This window comes from Ochotona princeps, chromosome 3, assembly GCF_030435755.1.
Source record: "Ochotona princeps isolate mOchPri1 chromosome 3, mOchPri1.hap1, whole genome shotgun sequence".
NCBI classification, from domain to species: domain Eukaryota; kingdom Metazoa; phylum Chordata; class Mammalia; order Lagomorpha; family Ochotonidae; genus Ochotona; species Ochotona princeps.
In genome coordinates, this window is record NC_080834.1 from 26,826,895 (window position 1) to 26,847,134 (window position 20,240).

A 20,240-nucleotide genomic window follows, 5' to 3' on the forward strand; every position below is an offset into this window, starting at 1 on the left:
GCAGTGTTTTGGGACTTAGGGTCTTCTCCTGGTCTTGTGAACAGAAGCTGGTGGTACCCTGGCACTGTATTCCAGGCCTTGGCCTGTGTCCAGTGCCCTGGGGTAGGCAGAGTGCAGGCCGAGGCTCAGGACAGAGGGGGGGCACCCGCCGGGCACTGCTGCCCACAGTGGGGCTCCTGGCTGCTCCCTGCCGTGCTGGGCCTCTGGGCTGCAGCAGAACCTGATGGGCACGGCTAGGAGAGCCCTGCTGCCCACATGGAGGGATTGGAAGCTGGCTGACCAGCCAGGCTTGTCCCCTGGCTGGCCGCCATAGCTGACTGTGAGAGACACGACGTACTTCTCTCCGCTGTGCACCTGACCAAGGCCCGGCATCACCTACAACCGAGACAAGACACCGTGCATGAAAAGTAGTAGCTCTAGGTGGAGTCCCAGCCCAGGGGCCGTCTACAGTCTGTGGACACAGGAGTTAAGACACGAGTTTATCTTCATGCCAGATGTTGAAACCCACGCCTGTTGTCACAGAACATGGATTTCCCATGAACCTGCCCGACAGCAGAGCTGAGCAAGTGGGCTTTCTAACAATGTGGTGCAGACATGGCAAATCCGAGCGGCCAGCTGTGTGTCACGGCAGGTGAGGCTGGCGTCTGTGACAGGTGCGAGTCCCGGCTGCTCTGTGTCTGATCCAGCTTCCCGCTAACCCATGAGGCACCCACGTGGGAGACGCCGAGGGCACCCCAGGCTCCCCCTGGGTTTTGGCCTGGCCCAGCCCTGGCTGTGGTGGCCATCTGGGGGAAGGGATCTGCGGAAGACAAATCCTGTCCTTTTCTCTCACTCTGCCTTTCAAAGCAGTAACATAAACCTTAACAACAACAAAAAAGATCACTACACCATGTGAGCCGAGCAGCAACAGCAAGCTGTGACTGTCTGCTTGCAAAGCAAAGTGAGTGACAGAGACACGCATGGTACTGTCCAGTGGTCAGCTGGCCCGCAGCATGGGTGGGGAGCTGTGGACATGGCATGGCGTGTCCCCTGGGCACGGTCCACACTCACCTTGGGGTATGTGGGGACATCGCGCCGAGGGGTCAGCCTCTTGCTGTATTTACAGGGACAGCTGGTCCTGCAGATACAATGCGAACCCGTGTTTAGTTACTGGCTGCCTGGGCTGTGGGCTCACCTGCAGCCAGCCACCGTGGGGGTCAGGGGTGGTGTGGGACTCAGCCAGCAGAGCCCCAAACTCAACCCCATCTACTGTAGGAGCAAGTCACAAAGGCAGCCTTGAGCCTAGGCTCGCCTGGGCCTTGGGGCACACGTAGGAAGGCGGAGGACGGGGAGTGGTCTGACCCAGGAAACCTTTCCTTGGTGGACCCACATCAGCCCATTACTCTACAAACCATGATAACCCAGGAGGAGACAATAAAAACCCACTCCTTGGGCCCGGGCATGGTAGTCTAGTGGCTTAAGTCCTTGCCTTGCATGCTCCTGGATCCCATATGGGCACCGGTTTGTGTCCTGGTTGCCCCACTTCCCATCCAGCTCCCTGCTTGTGGCCTGGGAAGGCAGTCGAGGATGGCCCAAAGCCTTGGGACCCTGCACCTGCATGGGAGACCTGGAAGAGGCTCCTGGCTAAGGATCAGCTTAGCATTGACCGTTGTGGCCACTTGGGGAGTAAATCAGTGGACAGAAGATCTCTATTTCCTTCTCTCTGTAAATCTGACTTTCCAATAAAATAAATCTTTAAAACAAACAAATAAAAAGAAATAAACAACAAAAACCGCACTCCTTTCCTTCAAACTCTACCTTGGAACTCATATCTGCTCATAGCACAGGGTATCCTTCTGGAGTGTTCCTGGGCACCTGTGGCATGGGGCCAGCCTTGTCCCCCCAGCCACTCCACTGCGTTCTGTATTGCTTTTCAGATTCTCCGGAATTTTTTTGCTGGTGCTAAGGCGCCCCTGAGGCCCTGGGGTCATGGCCACACTTCACTCGGCAGCCCAGTCCTTGCTGATAGACATGCAGCAGGCATTCCTGCACACGGCGTGGACGGGGTGTTCCCATCCCTCAGTATTGAGGGGTTCGCCCCAGAACACAGCAGGGGGAGCCCAGCAGGCTTGGGAGGAGAAGGACCAGTTCCTACTGGGCAGAGTGGGCTGCTGGGTGGGGCCGCTTGCCTGCCACCAGGGGCTACACAGACATGGAAACCACTGTGGACCTAAGCTTGGCTGGACGTGAACAGCTCCCACTCGGAGTGTCGGGGGCACGTCCGGCTTGTTGTAGGTTCACCAGCCCAGGTTGGGGCGGGGCATGCACCCCAGCAAGCCATGAGGTGCATGAGTCACAGCCAAGGCGAGTGAGGGGCTTAAGGTGGAAACAGAACACAGAAATGCTACAGCCGACACCCATAGTCAGGTGAGGGATAAGCCAGGGCTGGCAATGCTGGGTAGGTGTGGCCTTCTGGAAAAATCTATGAACTGTATGTTGGCAAAATTGTTGTTTATGCTTTGTGAGGCTACAGTGAAGCAAAATCAAAGCACTGCATTTTAAAGTTTTGTGTTTTTGATGAGGCACCTTTACTTGGCGACCAAGTCCAGGTGTGATCTGGGGCTTTGGGCCAGCTATTTCTGGGGTTTGGGGGCAGTTCATTCTAGGAGGGACGTCTCTAAGCCTCAGGCCCTGTGCACACGGGCGAGAAGTTTTTCAAGCCCTTGTGGTCCTGCTCTCTGACTGCCCTCGGCCCTGTGCTTGCCGCCAGGATCCCATGATGCATATGGGGTAGGGGTGGAGGAGGCGCCAACACAGCTTGAACAAATGAGCAAGACAGGTGACCGACTGTCCCAGAGGCTGCCACGGTCAGCCTGGCACGAGCGCAGTGATGAGCTCCAGGAATACCAAGGAAGTCCCAGCACCCCCACCCCCCCACCTGGCCATTCCCACACCCAGTGTGTACCTTCTGCCTCCCACATTGCCTCCAGAGGCACTCCTACTCCCCGACACAGCTGAGGACCCTGTACCAGGCGGGAGGGCTCCACCGCCAGATTCTGCTTTCCACCCCAGCCCCCGGAGCAGCAAGAGCCGCTGGCATCTGCCGACCCATGGCAGCCTCAGCCCCACTCCCCCTGCGCCCTGTTGCCATGGGAACAGGCATCCTCCCACTCACGGAGCAGCTGGCTCGGTGCCGCTTCCACTCATGTCTATTGGGAGCTGGTTTTCCCTTCCCCCCAACCCCCAGCCCAGTACACAGTCAAGGCCATGGCTTGGGGAGGGAAGTAGAGGGCCTGGACCCAAGGACCACCCCATCCTGGAGTGGGGAAGCTGCCGGTGGACAAAGCCACATGGAATCTGTGTCAGGGTGGGGCCCGGCCACCGTCCGTTGTTGTCCCCAAGGACACTCTTGGCTCCTGACACCCAGTCCTGGCTGGGATGTGTCTGGGTTGGCTTGAGGCTACCGCTGTGGGCTCAGGGCTGGCTCCACCTGCCCGATGCCTTCCATCTCCTTCCCCAGCCACTGCTAGCACCACACTAGGTCACGGCTAGGAGCGGGCCCAGTCCTCACCCAGTCCATCACCACTGCCCACATCGCGGTCCCCACTGTCATCACCATGGGGCTCCTCCCCGCGCACACGGGGTGCCCTCTCATTGGCTGTGCCCCCAGGGCTGGCAGAGTCCTGCTAAGCCGTGCCCCAGGGAGGCCACGTGAAGCTGGCACGTGTTCTCACAGCTAGAGAACATGACTGTCCCGGGCAAATGCTGTGAGTTTATGCCCAGCGGGGTGGGCAGCACGACACTGGTCCCCTTTTCAGCTCAATTTCTCTGTCCATTTGTTGTTCTCTTCCTTTCAAAATTGCCTTTGGGGCTTCTTTCACACTGGACACAGTCCTGCCAGTGCAGGGACACACAGGAAGGTCATGCCCTCACACACGAGACCGTGTCCCTGGCCTCCACCTACCATGACCGCCCTCGGTTCCGACAGCCGCGCAGCTGGGAGAGACCATGTGGGCAGGGACACCGCAGCCTGGCCCTCTTACCTACTGCTTCTGGCCGCCAGCTCCTCGCGCATCTTCTTAATGTCACTCTTGCATTTCTCAATCTCCACCACCTTGAGTCCTTCCACTGGCAGCAAGCAGGAAATGGCACAGGGTTACTTACAGGGAGGAGGCTCCTGGTCTGGAGGGGGTCTGGCTGGGCAGACACGGCCTTGATGCAGGCCACTTCCCCACCTGGCTCAGCCCCACTGGACTGGCCAGCCCCGGCAGGCAGGGCCGTGGCCAACCTGGCACCGTGGCACCTGTCAGCTGCGTTCGTTTCCATGGGACTGAGGCCCCGCCTCTCCTCCCATCTAGTTCCACCCCTTCCCGCTGAGGATGGGGGTGGGGGACAAAGGAGCCTTTTATTCCAAAAAGGAAAGAAACAGGGAAAATGTGATCCTTCCTCATTAGCATGCAGCGGAAGGCGCGTGTGTTCCAACGAGGATTATAGTCTCATTAAGATAAATGCCTTTCATTCACAGGCCCCTGGGAGCAGTTAAACCGGGCCCTGTGGACAGGGAGGACGGAATAGGCAGAGTTAGCAGGAGCCGAGCCCGGTACCAGGAGCCAGGAACTCTGCCCTGGGTCTCTCAGGTGGGTGCAGGGGCCCAAGCACCTGGGCCGTCCCCTGCTGCTCTCCCAGGTGCATTAGCAGGGAGCTGGATCAGAAACGGAGCAGCTGGGACTTGAACCGGCATAAGGGATGCCAGCACCACAGGCAGCGGAAACTCACCACCACCGTGCCAGTCCCCAGGAACCTTCTTATTTTGGAATCACACTCGATTTTTATGCAAAAAAAGAGACACTACCCACGATGTCACTCCAGCCACTTTCTCATCCAGTTTGGCTCTGCATCCCTACTAAAAATAAGCACCGAGGGCCTTGGAGGGAGACACAGCGCCACTCAGGAATCCGGCTGGCTCTTGGCGATCCCCTCCCACAGGGAGGAAGTGTGGTGGGGGCTCGGCAGACACAGTGCAGAAGTGCGGTGGCTGGACTCAGTCCCTGGTGGAAACCCTGAGTGCTGCAGGCTGAGCGAGGGGCCGTGAAGGAGCCAGGGAACGTTCCTCCTCATCCCACCAGGAAGAGGCAGCTGGCTCCTGCGCAGGCTGCACGGGCCACCGTGCATAGCCGTGGCTTGCCCGTGGGACGTGGGCGTGAGCAGATGGCAGGCACCATAGCACTAGCTGCAGTGCGTGCATGGGCCAGGGGTAAGGCTGAGCATCCTGCAGAGGGAGCGGACAGGCAGGGGACTGGGGGCACAGGGTCCAAACTGCCCGGCCAGACCCAGCTAGTTCAGAGCTTCGTTCTGGACAGAAAACTGGGTCAATTCAGGAACTACAGAGAAGAATATTTAAGAACTAATCTCGGATTGGAATATCTAGCACCCCATCTGCTCTGTGAGTCTTCCTGTCCACTCCAGCATCCTCCCTGGCCACCTGCTAGCCTTTCCATCGGTCTCACACACCTACCCATCCGATCTGCCAGTGACTATCCACGCCTCCCACCCTTCTCTACCCACCCTGTTTATCGATCATCCACCTGCCTGCAGCCATGCATCTTCGTAGCTGTTCTGGTTGTCAGAAGACAGAACAGACCACACCCCACGCGGGTCTCCCGTGCCGTGCGCTCAGCTGTGCCGGACGTGAACCTGTGTCGCAGCAGCTGGCCACTCGCACCCTGCAGAAAATGCTCTCTGTTTCCCTCTCCCCATAAGTACCAAGTGGCCTTGTGTGGGTTCTGATCCTGTTCAAGGTCACATCTGATCACAGGGAGACAGGAAGTCAGCAAGGCCAGCTCTCCTGGCTATTTACCATGGCACTGACATGAGCATCGAGCCTTCTAGGCACCCCAGCATCACTGCCCTGATCTGAACCCTGGACACGTGGCAGAGGAACTGAGAGGGAGGGACCACATGGCCAAGGGCTGCAGAAGCCATGGCTGGGAGGAAAGGCCCGTAGGAGGCAGCAGCCTGCAGGCAGGAGAGGACAGGTGTAGCTCTGCCTGCACGCCTGGGGCTCCAGGCAGAAGCTTCCATGGCTTCTGGCCCCTTCCTCTCTACACCCCAGGGGGCGGGGTTGGCCTTGGGGTCCACCGGACAGCAAGGGCCACCGGAGGGAGGCCAAGGAGGAAGTTGGATCCATTGGGGCCCAGTGGTGGGCTTGGACTGAGCACCCCCCATGCACCCCACATTATAGCAGCGGCTGTTCCCACCCACCCAGCACTGTCCTGTTGGGCTCTTAAACCCTTACAAGGGCCCGTGTGACTTCCGTAAATCCAGGCCACCTGCAGCCAAGGGCTCAGATCCATCCTGTATGACAGACACTGTCTGCCCTGGAGGTCAGTGCGTGGGGTAGGGGCTGGGCAGGAGCCTGAGGCGGCCTCATCCTGGGTGGCTGTATTCATGGCTGGGGCTACAGAGCTGGTGAGAGGGGCCGGGAGTCAGGGGGGTGGGCAGGGATGGCAGAGCGGTCTCCCACACTTCTGCCAAGACCAGACCAGAGGATATGAATAAATGCCTGGATCCAGCAAGGCAACTGGGCGGAAGCCAGGTCTGGCTTGGCCCAGAGCCCAGGGGGTGTTTGCATGAACCCGCTTAACCTGTTCCCAGGGGTCTGCTTGGCAGAGCCCAGGCTTCCGGTCCAAAAGGGGAGGGGTGTACACCCGGAAGGAAGCGAGTTGGGCGGAAGCCAGGGCCCTGATGATAAAACCACCGGTAATTGCCAAGGGCCCCAGGACTCTGCAGGAAAGGCTAGACAGAGAAATGGAGGCCTCTTCCTGCATCTCAGGATTGGGACATTGTTAACAAGGCCATGGAATAAACAGACAGCAGCCAGAGGCAGCTCATTCACACCCCACGAGGCTGGGCGTGTGTGTGCACTAGCGAGTATGCATGTACCTATGTGTGTGTCTGCGTGGTGCAGCATGCCAGTCCCCCAGTGGCAGCGTGAGCCCATAACAGCCCACACGGGAAGACGACATTGACTTCCACCCCGCCAGGCGGGCCCAGAGTTTCCTCTGCCCCATGCCTGGGAAGGAGACCCTGCTGGAGACAGGGCTGGGGGCCAGCCAGAGGCAGTGGTAGAGGCCTGAACCTCTGGGCTAGCTGCTGCTCACTGGCAGGGGAGACCTGTGAACTGGCTGCCTGGGGGGTGTGCACCTGTGGGGCTGGGGTGGGAGGTGGGGGCCAGGTGGGCATGGGGGTGCCAGGCTGGTATAGGAGGGCTTCACTGCCCACTCTGAGGCCTGACCCAGCTTTTGGGCAATGGCGCCGTCCGGCCTGCTGCTAACAGGCAGGGTGATGCCTGTTCACCGCGTCCCAGCCTGGACACTGGCCCAGCCTCCCTGCAGCCTAGGCCCCCGCATCAGTCCTCCTGTGTGGCTGCAGATGCTTCTCTCCCCGTGGGGGAGGCAGCAGCACGTTGGGGAGCACAGCACGCCATCCCTGGTGCTCAGACAGCCAGCTCTCACCCGGGGCTCACAGTACCCACAGATGGTCATCCCTGGCGCCTGGGGATTTTTACAACAGAAATGGGCTGGGGAGGGACAGCGCTATGGTGCAGTACGTTAAGCCACTGCCTATATTGCTGGCATCCCTTAAGGGCACTAGTTTGAGACCCGGCTGCTCCACCTTGCCTGCTAATGCACCTGGGAAGGCAGCAGAGGATGGCCTAAATGCTTGAGCGCCTGTCACCCAGGTGGGGGACCGGGAAGAAGCTCCTGCTTCAGCCTCAACCTCGTCCTGCACAGCTCACACTGACGCAGTCAGCCGGAGGAGACAGGTGCCTGTAGGAGCAGAGCTGTCACTCACGTTCCACGCGCTTCTCAAGGGCCGCCAGGTGGTCTGCAACTTCCGCTTTCAGCTCGTTAATCTTGAACGCCCTGGGGAAGAAGGAAGGCGAGTCAGCCAAGCTCAGGCGACTCTCACTGCCTTGGGGGCACCAGGAAGTGCCATGGTGGGTGAGACCTGCAGGCGGGTACAAGTCCTCACCTCTGGGGGGAAAGACGATCGAAACCACCGGGCATCTCCCAGGATGGGGGCTCTGCTCTGGCATTGCGGAGTGGCCCAGGTGGGGAGCTCCAGTGCCCTGGGGAAAGCTTCAAACACTCGGGTTCCCTCTGCCCTGACCCTCCCACAACCCTGGGCACTGAGATGTCACAGAGAACACCCGGCCACGCCTGGCACCTGCCTTGGAGGTTCCGTACCTGGAGAATTGCTCTGCCACCTGGGCCAGCACACTCTGCACGAATTCTTCTCTCTCTGCAAATTGAAGAGGAAGGGCAGGTAGAACACAGCCCAGACCCTGGTCAAGGGCTTCCTCTCAGTCCCCCAGCACTGTGTCACAGTGTCCGCCTGGCCTGTGCACTGCCCTTGCCAGCGTGGCCATCAGCAGCAGGCAACGGGAAGCTGCTGCCCTGCAAAGCCCAGGCCCATTTTATGGGGGGCAATTATGGTGACAGTGAGTTCAAGGCAAAATCCCAGTGTAAAACACGGTGTTCCCATGGTAGCTGCCGGGAGGAAGTGGCAGGGGGAGAGGTTGGCTGGCTCCTCTGGGCTGGGCATGGCCAGGACCGGGAGACTGGGGGCCCAGGCGGACCGTGACCCGCCTATTCTGATGTAGAGAAGGCCAGGAGCCCACCCCAGGCTCAGTCCCAGTTGTCTGAGGACATGGGACCCAACCCCCTCACCTGCAAAGCCAAACACACAAAATCCAACCAAGCCCAACACGTCCACTTTGGCCACGGGATTCAGAGTCTCCCAGAGCCCTGTGCCGTGGTCCTGAGTCCACGGTCCGCTGAAGTGTACAACACAGCAAGAATGGTGGCTGGCCATCGAAGGGTGGCCCAGGAGATAAAGAATGACCCACTCACTATACTGTGGAGTCATGGCTTGCCTTAGAAACAGGAGCTCGGTGGGGTCGGAGCTGTGGCGTAGCGTGCAGAGCCAGTGTCTGCAGCACCAGCAGCCTACGTGGGTTCCAGTTTGGATCCTGGCCACTCCACTTTTCGTCCAGATCCCTGCCAATGCACCTGGGACAGCATCGGAAGGATGGCCCAAGTCCAGGAGAAGCTCCGAATTCCAGCTTCAGCTGGCTCAGGCCCAGCTGCCATGGCCATCTGGGGAATTCACGCAAGATTCTCTCTCTGAAACTCTGCTTCCAAGTAAATAAAAATTTAAAAATCACAGTAGCTCAGAAAACGTTCATGTCTGTTTAAAAAAAAATCACTAAACCAGAAGCAGAGTGACCCCCTCTGTAGCGTCACCCCAAAACAGTAAGGTGGCCAGCCCCCCCCAGCACCTGTGTTAGACATAATTTAAGTTTCTCACATCTACTGTCTGCATCTTTTATAACGAACCACGTTGATGACACAAAAAGAAAAACGGTGACCTTCAAGCTCACTGATCTGCACCCAGCCCTCAAGGTGGCCCTTGGCACCTGCCAGAGCACTGACAATTTTATGTCCCCTGGACTGTTGCACGCCACCAGAAGCAGCTGGGCTGGGTCACCCCTGACCCAGTTCCCAGCTCCTGGCTACACAGCTTCCTCCTCGGATTGTGCCCAGTAGCGTAGTGAGACGTGGCTCCCTGGGCCTCCCCGAGGAGCCCCACGTCCATGTGGCCCAGGCACGGCATGGCTGCTGCCTCTGGGCCCGCCACAGAGCATAGCACATGGGGCTCAGCCTTGGTGACGCCCTGGCCTCAAGTATCCCTCCCCCTACGTGGGCTCCTGACCGGGGCAGAGGTGTGGCCTGTGGGCACCCTGAGGATCACTTGGGTCCCCTGCAAGGGTGATCTCCTGGTCCCTTTTCCTCTCCTCCCTCATCACTTCACAACCCCCAAGAATAGCAGAGTTCATGTTCTTAGACGCCAAGTGGACATATTCCAACACTGACGGCTCATTAGGAAAACCTCAGCAAATATGAGGGTGCTGACAGCACACACGACCCTAGGGCGCTCTCGGACACTCGGAAACCCACGCAGAACACTGCTAAGTCATGCAGGTGACGGGTGGAGGAGCCATGAGACGCAGCAAGAACGGAAACGGCTGCCCATTGGGTGCAGCTGCAGAACATGCTACTGCGACGCAGAGCGCGACGTGGCCAGAGCCACTGCTGCATCAGGAGCGAGAAAGCACCTCAGTGTGGCCACCCATGATCCCACCTTCAGACCCAGAGCCAGGAGAGCCAGACAGACCCACGGCACGGCGTAGGGAAGGACGGGAACAGCTGTGAGAGCAGCAATGAAAGGCAACGAAACCAAGAGCGGGTCGTCTGCAGGGAGACACGACACAGACTGCCAGGGCTCAAAACAAGCCACTTGCTACCACGGCGGATGCACCAGTCATTTAGGAACCGCCGACAGAGACATCTCCAGGCCTCCCCAGTGGTCTCCGTTGGGGAATGCCACCAAGGCCGCCAAAAGAGCTAACACAATTCCCAACAGGAGGAGGGACTCCTCTCCTCACTGTACCAGGTGAGGGGAGTGCCTGACACCCAACCCCCAGGGACACAACAGAGAGAAAGCCCCGCCCACACCCCTCGGCCATGAACACAGACCCCACATCATGAATGAGGTGCTGCTCGACACCTAGCCCCAGGTGACCCTAACTGCACAAGGAGCTAGTGAGGGGTTGGCACTGGGATGCCACGTGGTTCAATGCCAGAAAAAGCCATCAAGGGCCTGGCGGCTTGGCCTAGCGGCTAAAGTCCTTGCCCTGAATGCACCGGGATCGCATGTGGGCGCCGGTTCTGGTCCCGGCAGCCCCACTTCCCATCCAGCTCCCTGCTTGTGGCCTGGGAAAGCAGTTGAGGACGGTCCAAAGATTTGGGACCCTGCACCCGCATGGGAGACCCGGAGGAGGTTCCTGGTTCCCGGCTTCGGATTGGCTCAGCAACAGTCGTTGCGCTCACTTGGGGAGTGAATCATTGGAAGGAAGATCTTCCTCTCTGTCTCTCCTCTCTGTATATCTGACTTTGTAATGAAAAAAAAAAAAAGAATTTGCAGGTTAAAGACTACAAAACAAACAACAAACAAACAAAAACAAACAAAAAACCAGGTGAATATCAACATTGTTTAACTCTTGCTAATGGGTTGGAGGACTCTGCCAACTCTCCCCCGATTGGTATATGCCTTTAAAAGGGGTTCCTGCTAAACCCCAGCAGGGCCGCTGGCAGAGCTGGACAAGATCATCCTCACCTTTACACAGAAACAGGAGAGACTCAGACACAATGTTGCAGAAGAAGCTAAGATTGGGGGGGGGGGGGGGGAGTGTCTGCCTACTTTATTTACTTTGAAAGAGTTACAGAGAATCTTCCATCCGCTGGCTCACTCCACAGATGGCCACAACAGCCAGGAAACCAAGGCAGCCTCCGCTGGACTGGAAATGGAGCATCTGGGACTTGAACCAGTGCTCACATGGGATCCTGGTGCTGTAAGTGATGGCTTAATGCCAGTTGCTGTCTGCCAATCATCAGACAAGGTGCCCATGTCCTACACAACAGCCAGGTGGGATTCCTGGCTCCAGCTTCCCGCGCCAGCCTCCTCCAAGTGCTTGGGGTCTCACCATCTGGGGAGGAAGCTGGCTCGAGTCCCTGGCTTTGGCCCGAGGTCAGTACCAGCTGTGGCAGGCATGCCAGCACAGCTACCTGTCTCTTTCTCTCTGTCCCTCTCCAGTAGATAAACATCTAAAAAACACATCTGTAAACCACATCACTGCCAAAGACCCAAACCGAGAACATGCAGAGAAAGCAGGCACTATGGCTCCAAACCCAAGGGCACAGTGTGAACAGAGGCAGGAGACAGATTCCCAAGGCCAGCCCTCAGCCAGAGCAGCCGTGCACACGTGATGCCGGCTCTCATCAGCCACTAGGAAATGCAAATTCACACTAGGCAAGCTCCACGTTAACAGAGATGTCTTAAGACACAATGCACGTGGCAATGCCTGGTGCTGGGCAGGGTGGGGGAGAGGATGGAGGCCCATGGAGCTGGCGTGAGTGCCAACTGGCTCAATCACACTGGGACAGAAGTGGACACCTTCTTCCAGAAACCAAGCATGAAGCCACCGCGGGGCCTGGCACCTACACCCCTGGGCACAGGGATGATGGTGCTGGGCACGAAAAGCCTGCCTAGGAATGCTCCAGCATCCAGAGGCCTGGGAAGCTTCCAGCAGCATCCTCTGTCAGTCCTCCTCTGGGGATAGCCATATACCCTGCTGGGCGTACCAGCCTCGCCTGCCCTACCATGGCCCCTGCCCACCAGGGAGGCCATGCAGACACGGAAGGGAGCAGGGGGTTCATCCTACCATGAGGGTGAAGGTCTCCAAGGACAACTCCAAGTGGGGAATACCAGTCCCAAAGGTATCCCACCGTAGGACTGCATTTCCAGAACATTCTAGAAAGGACAAATGTATGGGAAGGGACAGCAGAGTAGGGACCCCCAGGGGCCTGAGGGTGGGTGGGGGTGGGGGAGAGCAGGGCTGTAAGTGGGTGTGGCCATTCTGGGCAGCGGGAGGGGTCCTTCTGGGAAGAGATGTTCCAGCTCTGGATTCCACCACGGCTGGCTCCTGGGTATGTTCTCAGAGCTAAAGGTTTGCAAAATGTGGGAACAGCACAGGGAGCTGAGTCTAGAGTGCCTGGGGCGGAGTCTGTTCTCTGCTTGTTTCCAGGACAGCACGGACATGAGGAGGGGGTTTTCCAGTGCGTGCCTCCAGTGCAGCGCTGGGCGTCTGTCTTACGGGCAGCACCATGGTTCGCTGTGTGTTCAGCTTATGCCCAGTCAGCGGTTTCCAGCAAAGCTGAGGCCCAGAGCAGGGGGTGCCTGGGAGAGCCTCCGGCTCCCCGTCCCAGCAGCTCCCTTCCGGGTTGTGGGGGGCGTGAGCCGTGCTCAGCCTGGCGCCCAGCCCATCGGAAGCATCTGCTCGAGGCCTGGCTACCGCTGCCACTCTTAGACTCAAGCACCCCCTTCGGTCTGAGAGGCTTCAGATTCCAGATGTTCTGGAGTTTGAAACCCTTGCCTATGCATCACCGGCCATGGTGGGGGCCCAGCCTAAGCCCCCTCCACACACACACACATACACACACGTTCCTGATACCCCTGAGGGGAGAGCTTACTTCCTGGGAAGCCCGTGGCAAATGTGCCTGACAAACCACGGCGAGCTTTCCAAACCCGGAGGCCACAAAAGCAACAAGCCAAGCCTCTCCGTCCCTCTGCCTGGTCTCCTGCAGTGCCCCCAGCACACAGTCCCAAGGGAATTGTTTATGACATCTGTTAACGGATGTCTGTGCAGAGAAACAACGTGGAGCTCGGCTTCCTGTTGAGGTCAAGTTTAAGAAATTCTGGATTTGGGAACATTTCAGATTCGGGTGCTCTAAGGTATGCTGGTAGCCACAGGCTATGCCTGGCATGTCTATCTCACCATCACCGCCCACACCATGCATCCTGGTGTGTGGGGCGACAGGTACACTCAGGGGCTGGTACCTCGAGGTCCCAAACAGGTGCTCTCCCCCCTCCTAACACCTCAAGAACTCCCAGAGAACCCACACGGTCCAGGCTTGGGAAAACAAAGCCTTCCACTGCCACTGTCAAAAGGCAGCAGCACCACCACACGCAAGCAGAACCTGGGCCCGCACCGCCCGACGTCCGGGGCTGCAGGATGTGTACTGAACCTGGGGCATTATGGTCCAGTCTCTTCCAGGCCCCGAGAATGTCCAGCAGCAGCTGAGGGACTCGGCAGGGTCATCTGGGCCCTGAGGACCCTGCGTGAATGGTGCGGGGTGAAGTGGAGGCCAGGGCTGGAGGGCAGGATACTGGACATAACAGGTGGCCATGACCAAGAGGCCCGGGCCCTCCATGTCCCTCATCAATGCTGCCAAGCCCCCTTGGCTGCATCCCTGGGCACCTTGGATGTTCACAAAGGTGACAGCTGGGCAACCACAAGGCTTGCGCAGCCTTAGCAAGCCCAGGACGGAGTGGGTGTCCTACAGGCAGGCAGGTGCTGCCAGCTCGACGGGGGCTTAAGTTAAGCTCTCTGTGGTCCCAGAGGGCTGCAGGGCCTGGGGGAAGCAGTTTTTTAGAGTGAGGCCAGATCAGTGCAAGTTCAGTGGGGCCCCTCAAATGATACCAAGGGGGCCTGGGGAGCCCCCACTCCCCAGAGATGGCTGAGGCGGCAGCCCTCTAGACTGCCAGGCTCTGGGCCTCCCCGGACAGGGAGTCCTGCCTCTTACTGCCTGTGCTTTGCCCGTCACCACGCTGGAGGAGAGCCCTAGGACCTGCCCCTGCCCCACCCCCTGCTTCCGGGAACTGTTTGCCCTGTTTCAGATAAACCCACAACAGGAAAATCAGGTTTCAAGGCACATGGCCAAACCGGCCAGCAGCCCTGGCCACCTCCACACGCCAGAGCTGAGCCTGATACTCCCACCTGTCTGCCCTGGGCTGGTGCCTGCAGCCCCAGCCCAGGGTGAACCCTGACCACTGCCCCATCCTAGCCCTCAGCCTGGGGCTGGGGGCATGATGACCTGGACACGGGCAAGCCTGGATCCCCCCAAAACCAGAGGCTGGGGGTGGGGCACAGCTCCTGCAGCAGTGTCCCAGTGTCGCTGCTGCACTGGCGCTGGGCTGGCTAGCCACAAATTCTGAGCGCCACGCAGCCAGCCTCCCGACCGCCAAACCTTCACTACCAAACGCGCCCTTTTCCCTGGCCCCTCAGAAAGGGATCTTCTGTTTACACGAGGGGAAACCAGCCTCCTCCCCTTGTAACCCCCAAAGAGATGCCGCCCACGACCCTATCTGCCAGGGCTCTGTCCAGAGCAGGCAGCAGCAGGCCTGCGGGTCCCAGTCGGTGGACTCACCTCCTGCCCCACTTTCGCTCTCTGCCAGCCCCTGCAGAGGGTGGAGGACTGTTCTAAGGCAGGGGCGGCTACTGGCAAGCCACCCTTTATGGATGTCATAAAAGATGCTGGGCCCAGGGGGTGCTTCCTTTACTGGCAGGGACCACAATAAAGTTGTATGATTAACAGTGACCTCGCCTGGCTTCTTAAAGGCACAGGAGCCCTCGCTGAGCACCAGCAGGATAATTTGTGTTCTGCCAAGTTCACCCACAATCAAGACAGCACAGGACACCAGAGAGTCCCCACGTGAGGTGAAAGGGTCCTGCATGACTTCAGTGGGATTTCTCCCTAGTGTTTCCTTTCAGGGCTGAGAGCTGGTGGATCCTGCATGAGGTTGGAGAACTTCCCAGTGCCTCCCTGAGGCTTCATGGGCAGTCCGAACAACTGCCCTGCGCACCTGCCCCGGTCCAGGTGCTGATGCAGGCAGCTCGTGTGGGATCCCACTTGTAACCTGTTGCATGCTGGCATACTTAGTGGCAACATCCACAAACGCAAGCCTCCCGGCCCCGCCCCGCCCCGGGCAGCCCAGGCGGTCATTCTGGGTGGTGCCCATCAGCAGAGGGAGGAAGATGCGGGGCAGAAAAGCACCCGCCTCCTTCCTTCCTGCAGGTCCACTGCAGGGGACGGGGCTGGGGGCAGGGCGGCAGGGAGGAAGTGCATGAGTGCTGGAGGCTCTGTAACCGGATACCCCAAGGGAAGTTCAGTTGCACAAAGCAGATGAGGGCTGGCCTGGGTGGCCCTGTCTGGGGTTTCCTCCTCCAGGGATTGAGTCAGGCCAGATACCCACTGACCCGGTGATGCGTGGCTGAGGTAACACGCCTGGGTATCTGCAGAGCACCACCAAAGTCCAGTGTCCAAGCCCAGGCACGCTGGTGGGTTGCACGTGGTGAGTTTGCCACCATCAGATAAGACCCGAAGCACCACCTGCCCGGAATGGGGCCCTTGTGGGGTGCAGCCTGCAGGCAGCGCTGATGGGGCGGCTCAGCAGTCTGGGAAGTGGAACCCACACACTGCCTGCAGGGGAGTCATGCGTGGGGTCAAAGGTAACCAAGGGCTGTGGGGAAAAGCTTGTGCCCAAGTCATTATTCCTCAGACAGTAGCTGATTGGTCCTTCCTTCATCCAGGTGGGCGGGGGTGCGGTGTGCTGCACAGGAGTCGCTGTTGTGGGGGAGAAAAGGGTTGGCTGGAGTCTAGATCCAGCCCAGTTGGAGGAACTCGGTCCTGCTGGCCTTGGAGGCTGGGTCCGAAGCTGCCCCCGACACAGCACAGAACAATGCCACTTCTGTGGTGACTGGAGCATCAGCCTCGTGCACATGCCAGACGGGCACCGGGCACCAGTTCTAGTCCCAGCTGCTCCACTTTCCACCCAGCTCCCTGCTTGAGGCTTGGGAAACCAGCGGAGGACAAGCCAAGTGCTTGGGTTCCTGCACCTGTGTGGGAGACCTGGAAGTGATCCCTGACTCCCACTTCAGCCAGGCTCATCCTGGCCCTGGTGGCCATTTGGGGAGTGAACTAGCAGGTGCAAGATCTCTCTCTGGCTCTCCTCTCTCTATAACTCTGTCTTTCAATTAAAACTTAAAATTTTTTTTTCTTAAATCACACATACACAGAGCAATATGGTAGACCTGTGTCAACCACGTTAAGTCAAGGAAAGTGACAAAGGAAGAAATAATACAGATCACATAAAATCCGCTAGGACAGAGAGAAGGAAGGCAACTTTCCACGTGTTTATGGGGTCACCCTGACTGCCACATCGACACGTAACAAAGGCAAGTTCCAGTTCCCAACCAAAGCCCAGCCACACACGGGCATCCCAGCCTTGGCATCCGCTGGGCACCCACTCCCTGCAGGTGAAACCAGGACAGGCAGCGCAGCGGGCTCAGCTCCACAGCCTAGGTGGCGTCACCCCCCAGTGGTCCGAGACAAGCCGACGAACCTCAGGAACGCACAGCAGTGCCAACGCTGGAAAACCACACAGCATCATGCCCTGCACTAACAGGAGGTGAAGACCCCCAGGAGCTGCAGCAGGGACCTGGAATGAACCCCAACAGTGGCCGTTGGTAAGAGTCGTTAGAAGCTCGGCACAAAAGGCATGCTGCCTCCACCTGCTGCAACAGGTGCAGGGAGGACACCTGACAGGACTCAACAAAGAATTCTGTCCACAAACATTTGAAAACGCAATTTTGGGAACGAGGACCAGACGGAGAGACGGGAACTTGCAACATGTGGCTACAGCTGGACATGACGGGGGACTGAACGCACTGCCCGCAAGCCCGCAAGTCTGCAAACACGCGGTAGTGTCAGCCCTTGCCAGCACTCGGCTGTCCTGGCAGCAAAGGCACAAAACCCAAGGAGACAGGAATGGGAGAATTAAAACTGCCTTTAATCCCAGGAGATAATTCTCAGGCTGGTGCAGCTGTTGCTATGGAAATACCAACTCCCGCAACTAACGGATCAAGCAGTGTGGCGCGAGGCTGGGCCAGGATACAAAAAAACAAACTGGGCAGCTACATCCTCACCTTGCATGTGCAGGGATCCCATACAGGCACGGTTTGTGCCCTGGCTGCTCCACTTCCCATCCAGCTCCCTGCTTGTGGCCTGAGAAGGCAGTCGAGGACGGCCCAAAGCCTTGGGACCCTGCACCACCATGGGAGATCTGGAGGAAGCTCCTGGCTCCTGGCTTCAGATTGGTGCAGCTCTGGCCGGTGCAGCCACTTGAGGAGTGATTTATCAGATGGAGATATTCCTCTCTGTCTCTTCTTCTTTCTGTATATCTGACTTTCCAGTACAAATAGATCCTTTTTTTTAAAACATACTGTACAGTTATGAGCCAGGCCGCCAGAAAAATACCATTTCAGAAGAGTCAGAAAATACTTCAGGACACATTCACCAAGGGGCGTGCGGCACCCCTTCCTGAAAGTCACAAACTCTGGTGAGACAAGTGTGCATGCCAGGTGTGTCCTGAGGGTTTGCTCACCAGGCCGGGTGGGAAGGCTCGCTCCTCACACCGAGGCTGCCGCTGTCCCCAGGTCAGCCCGGAAGTGCGGTCAGGCTCACGGCAGGGTTTCTAAACTTGGTCAGAGAGATGGCACACGACCCCTAACCCTAACCCTCACAGGGAAGTAACGAAGGAGCTGATACGGCCAGAACCACAGAGAATGCAGGGGCAGACCAGGAGGGTGGCACAATGACTGGAGTCCTGGCTCCAGCAGCTTAGTTGGCATGGTACAGGAGCAGGATGGACCAACAGACCTGGGGGACAGACAGGGACTGGCAGAGACCCCCACCCTGTCACCCGCCAAGATGGACAAGCAACTGTCAAGGCCAGGTTGTCGTCAGCTAGGACTGCACACGTTGGGGGTGGTGGGCACGAATACCAGCTTCTACCCTCCAGCACAGCACGCTGTTCTCTTCCTACCTGAAAGGGCACAGCCAGCAGCCCACAGATGCAGAAACACCTGCCACCTCATCCGTCATCAAAGCAAACCCATGCGCTCCTTCAGCGACCCCCACGAAGCAAACGGAAGACGCAGGCAAGAAACCAGAGCGAGTACCTGCCCCGTGTCACCGAGGTCATGCGCAGCTTCCGACCACTGGCAATAAAAACAAACTAGCTTGAGCCCAAAATCTGCTCAGATCATGTGCAGAGCAGGCGCTCGGCAGCCTTGATCAGCACATTATCGACGCCACGTACCAGCTGGGTCACTCAAATCAGGACCACAGTGCGCTAAGGCAGGTCTCGCGCCTGCTCGAACGCCAGCATGTTTACAATGCTGGAGGCCTGGTGTGGGGGAGCAGGTAGACCTCTGGCTCGCTAAGGCAAGCAGGCCTTCAAACACCCCGGAAAACGCACCTAAGCTCCGTTCCATTCCCTGTGGACTCACACAGGGACCTGGTGTGCTCCTGGCGGGGGTCACTTACCCGTGCTCAGCAGGACCCAGCAGAGGCTCCTGCCCACAGGAAGGTGGGAGTGATGGGCAGTGCCCTGCGAGAAGTGACCCTGCAACCATGCCCAGCAGAGCTGGTGCATGAGGCAGCCTCACGCTGGCACAAAGAGCTGAGCCCATGGGATGCTGCGTCCATCCATCTCAGTGACCGGAAGTGAGTCGCTGCGGGCAGGCAGGGTGTGCCTCTAAGGAGTTATCTGAATATCCCACCCTGGACCCAGCGCCATTTTCTCTTCCTCACAGCTCACCATGCCACTCCAGCCATCCACCAATCAGATGTAACCTGGCATTCCACCTGAGAATCCCACCCCCAATCTTCCAGCCCCTTCCCCCAACCCCGCCCACTCACCAATCATCCCCAGTCCCTGCCGGCACCAATCCCCTGGGGCCTGTCCTCATCCCAATCCCCACCCCCCACACCTGGCAGGCACAAAGGCCCCCAGGTGGCGCTCTCACTCTTCTCCTTCCGGCCTCCCCTCCCTGCTCCTCTTCCTCCTTCTCTCCACCACCTCCACCCCCCCCCCCCCCCCCCCCGTTCCTGCCCTGCTGGAATAAACCTGCTAAGATACCTCGTTGCGTCTGCTGTTTTCAGCTCACGGTAAAGAACCAGGCTGCAGGAATTAGCTGCGCGTAATAATATCGTAATATCATATGAACTAGAACGCAAACTGTTTTAAATAACAGTGCCTGTGCTGGTGCTCTGGTTGGGGGTGGGACCAACTCTCCGAGGGCATGGGGGACAGGGAAGCAGGGGACAGAAATGTTCCCTATTTTGCCTGACATGAGGTTACATGCAAGAATGCTTTCACTCGCCAGTCAGATCTAGCTGCCCCGCTTCCCACCCAGCTCCCTGCTTGTGGCCTGCAAAGCAGTCAAGGACGGCCCAAAGCCTTGGGCCCCTGCACCCATCTGGAAGACCAGGAAGAAGTTCCAGGCTCCTGGCTTCAGCTTGGCTGTTTGGGAAATGTAAATAGGTTCTCTGTGTGTAATTGACGTTTCAAATAAATAAGTAAATCTATATATTTTAACCCGCACATGGGAGATGTGTGTGTTTCACGGTGGCTGGACAGGGTGCAACTGTGTGGCGGGTCTGTCCGCTCTCCTGAGGCCTGCAGAAGACAGATGAGACGCCGGGCTACGTGGTGAGCAGGTCCTGAAGATCCCCATGTCACCACGGGCCACCGTGCCTCTGAGGGGCATACCACCCCAGAGGAGCCTGGAAAGACAGTTCCAGAAGCGGTTATCTCGTAGGCTGCCACCATGCCTCTGAGGGGCATAGCACCCCAGAGGAGCCTGGAAAGACAGTTCCAGAAGCAGTTATCTCGTAGGCTGCACGTGGCGCTCTTTTTTTTGTTTCAGAAATAACACGAGCCAGGATGACTAA

At 58.3% G+C, this 20,240-nt stretch overlaps 1 protein-coding gene across 1 annotated transcript in view; it reads right to left on the reverse strand.

The window, feature by feature from the left end:
• PDE9A (phosphodiesterase 9A) overlaps positions 1–20,240 on the reverse strand; it is a 52,525-nt gene that overhangs the window by 12,018 nt on the left and 20,267 nt on the right. Inside the window, exons 5-8 of the mRNA XM_058661252.1 lie at positions 8,229–8,283; positions 7,834–7,904; positions 4,023–4,107; positions 1,051–1,117 (exon numbers count right to left, since the gene is read on the reverse strand). Coding sequence (XP_058517235.1) covers positions 1,051–1,117; positions 4,023–4,107; positions 7,834–7,904; positions 8,229–8,283 — 278 coding nt within the window. The remainder of the gene's footprint in view (positions 1–1,050; positions 1,118–4,022; positions 4,108–7,833; positions 7,905–8,228; positions 8,284–20,240) is intronic.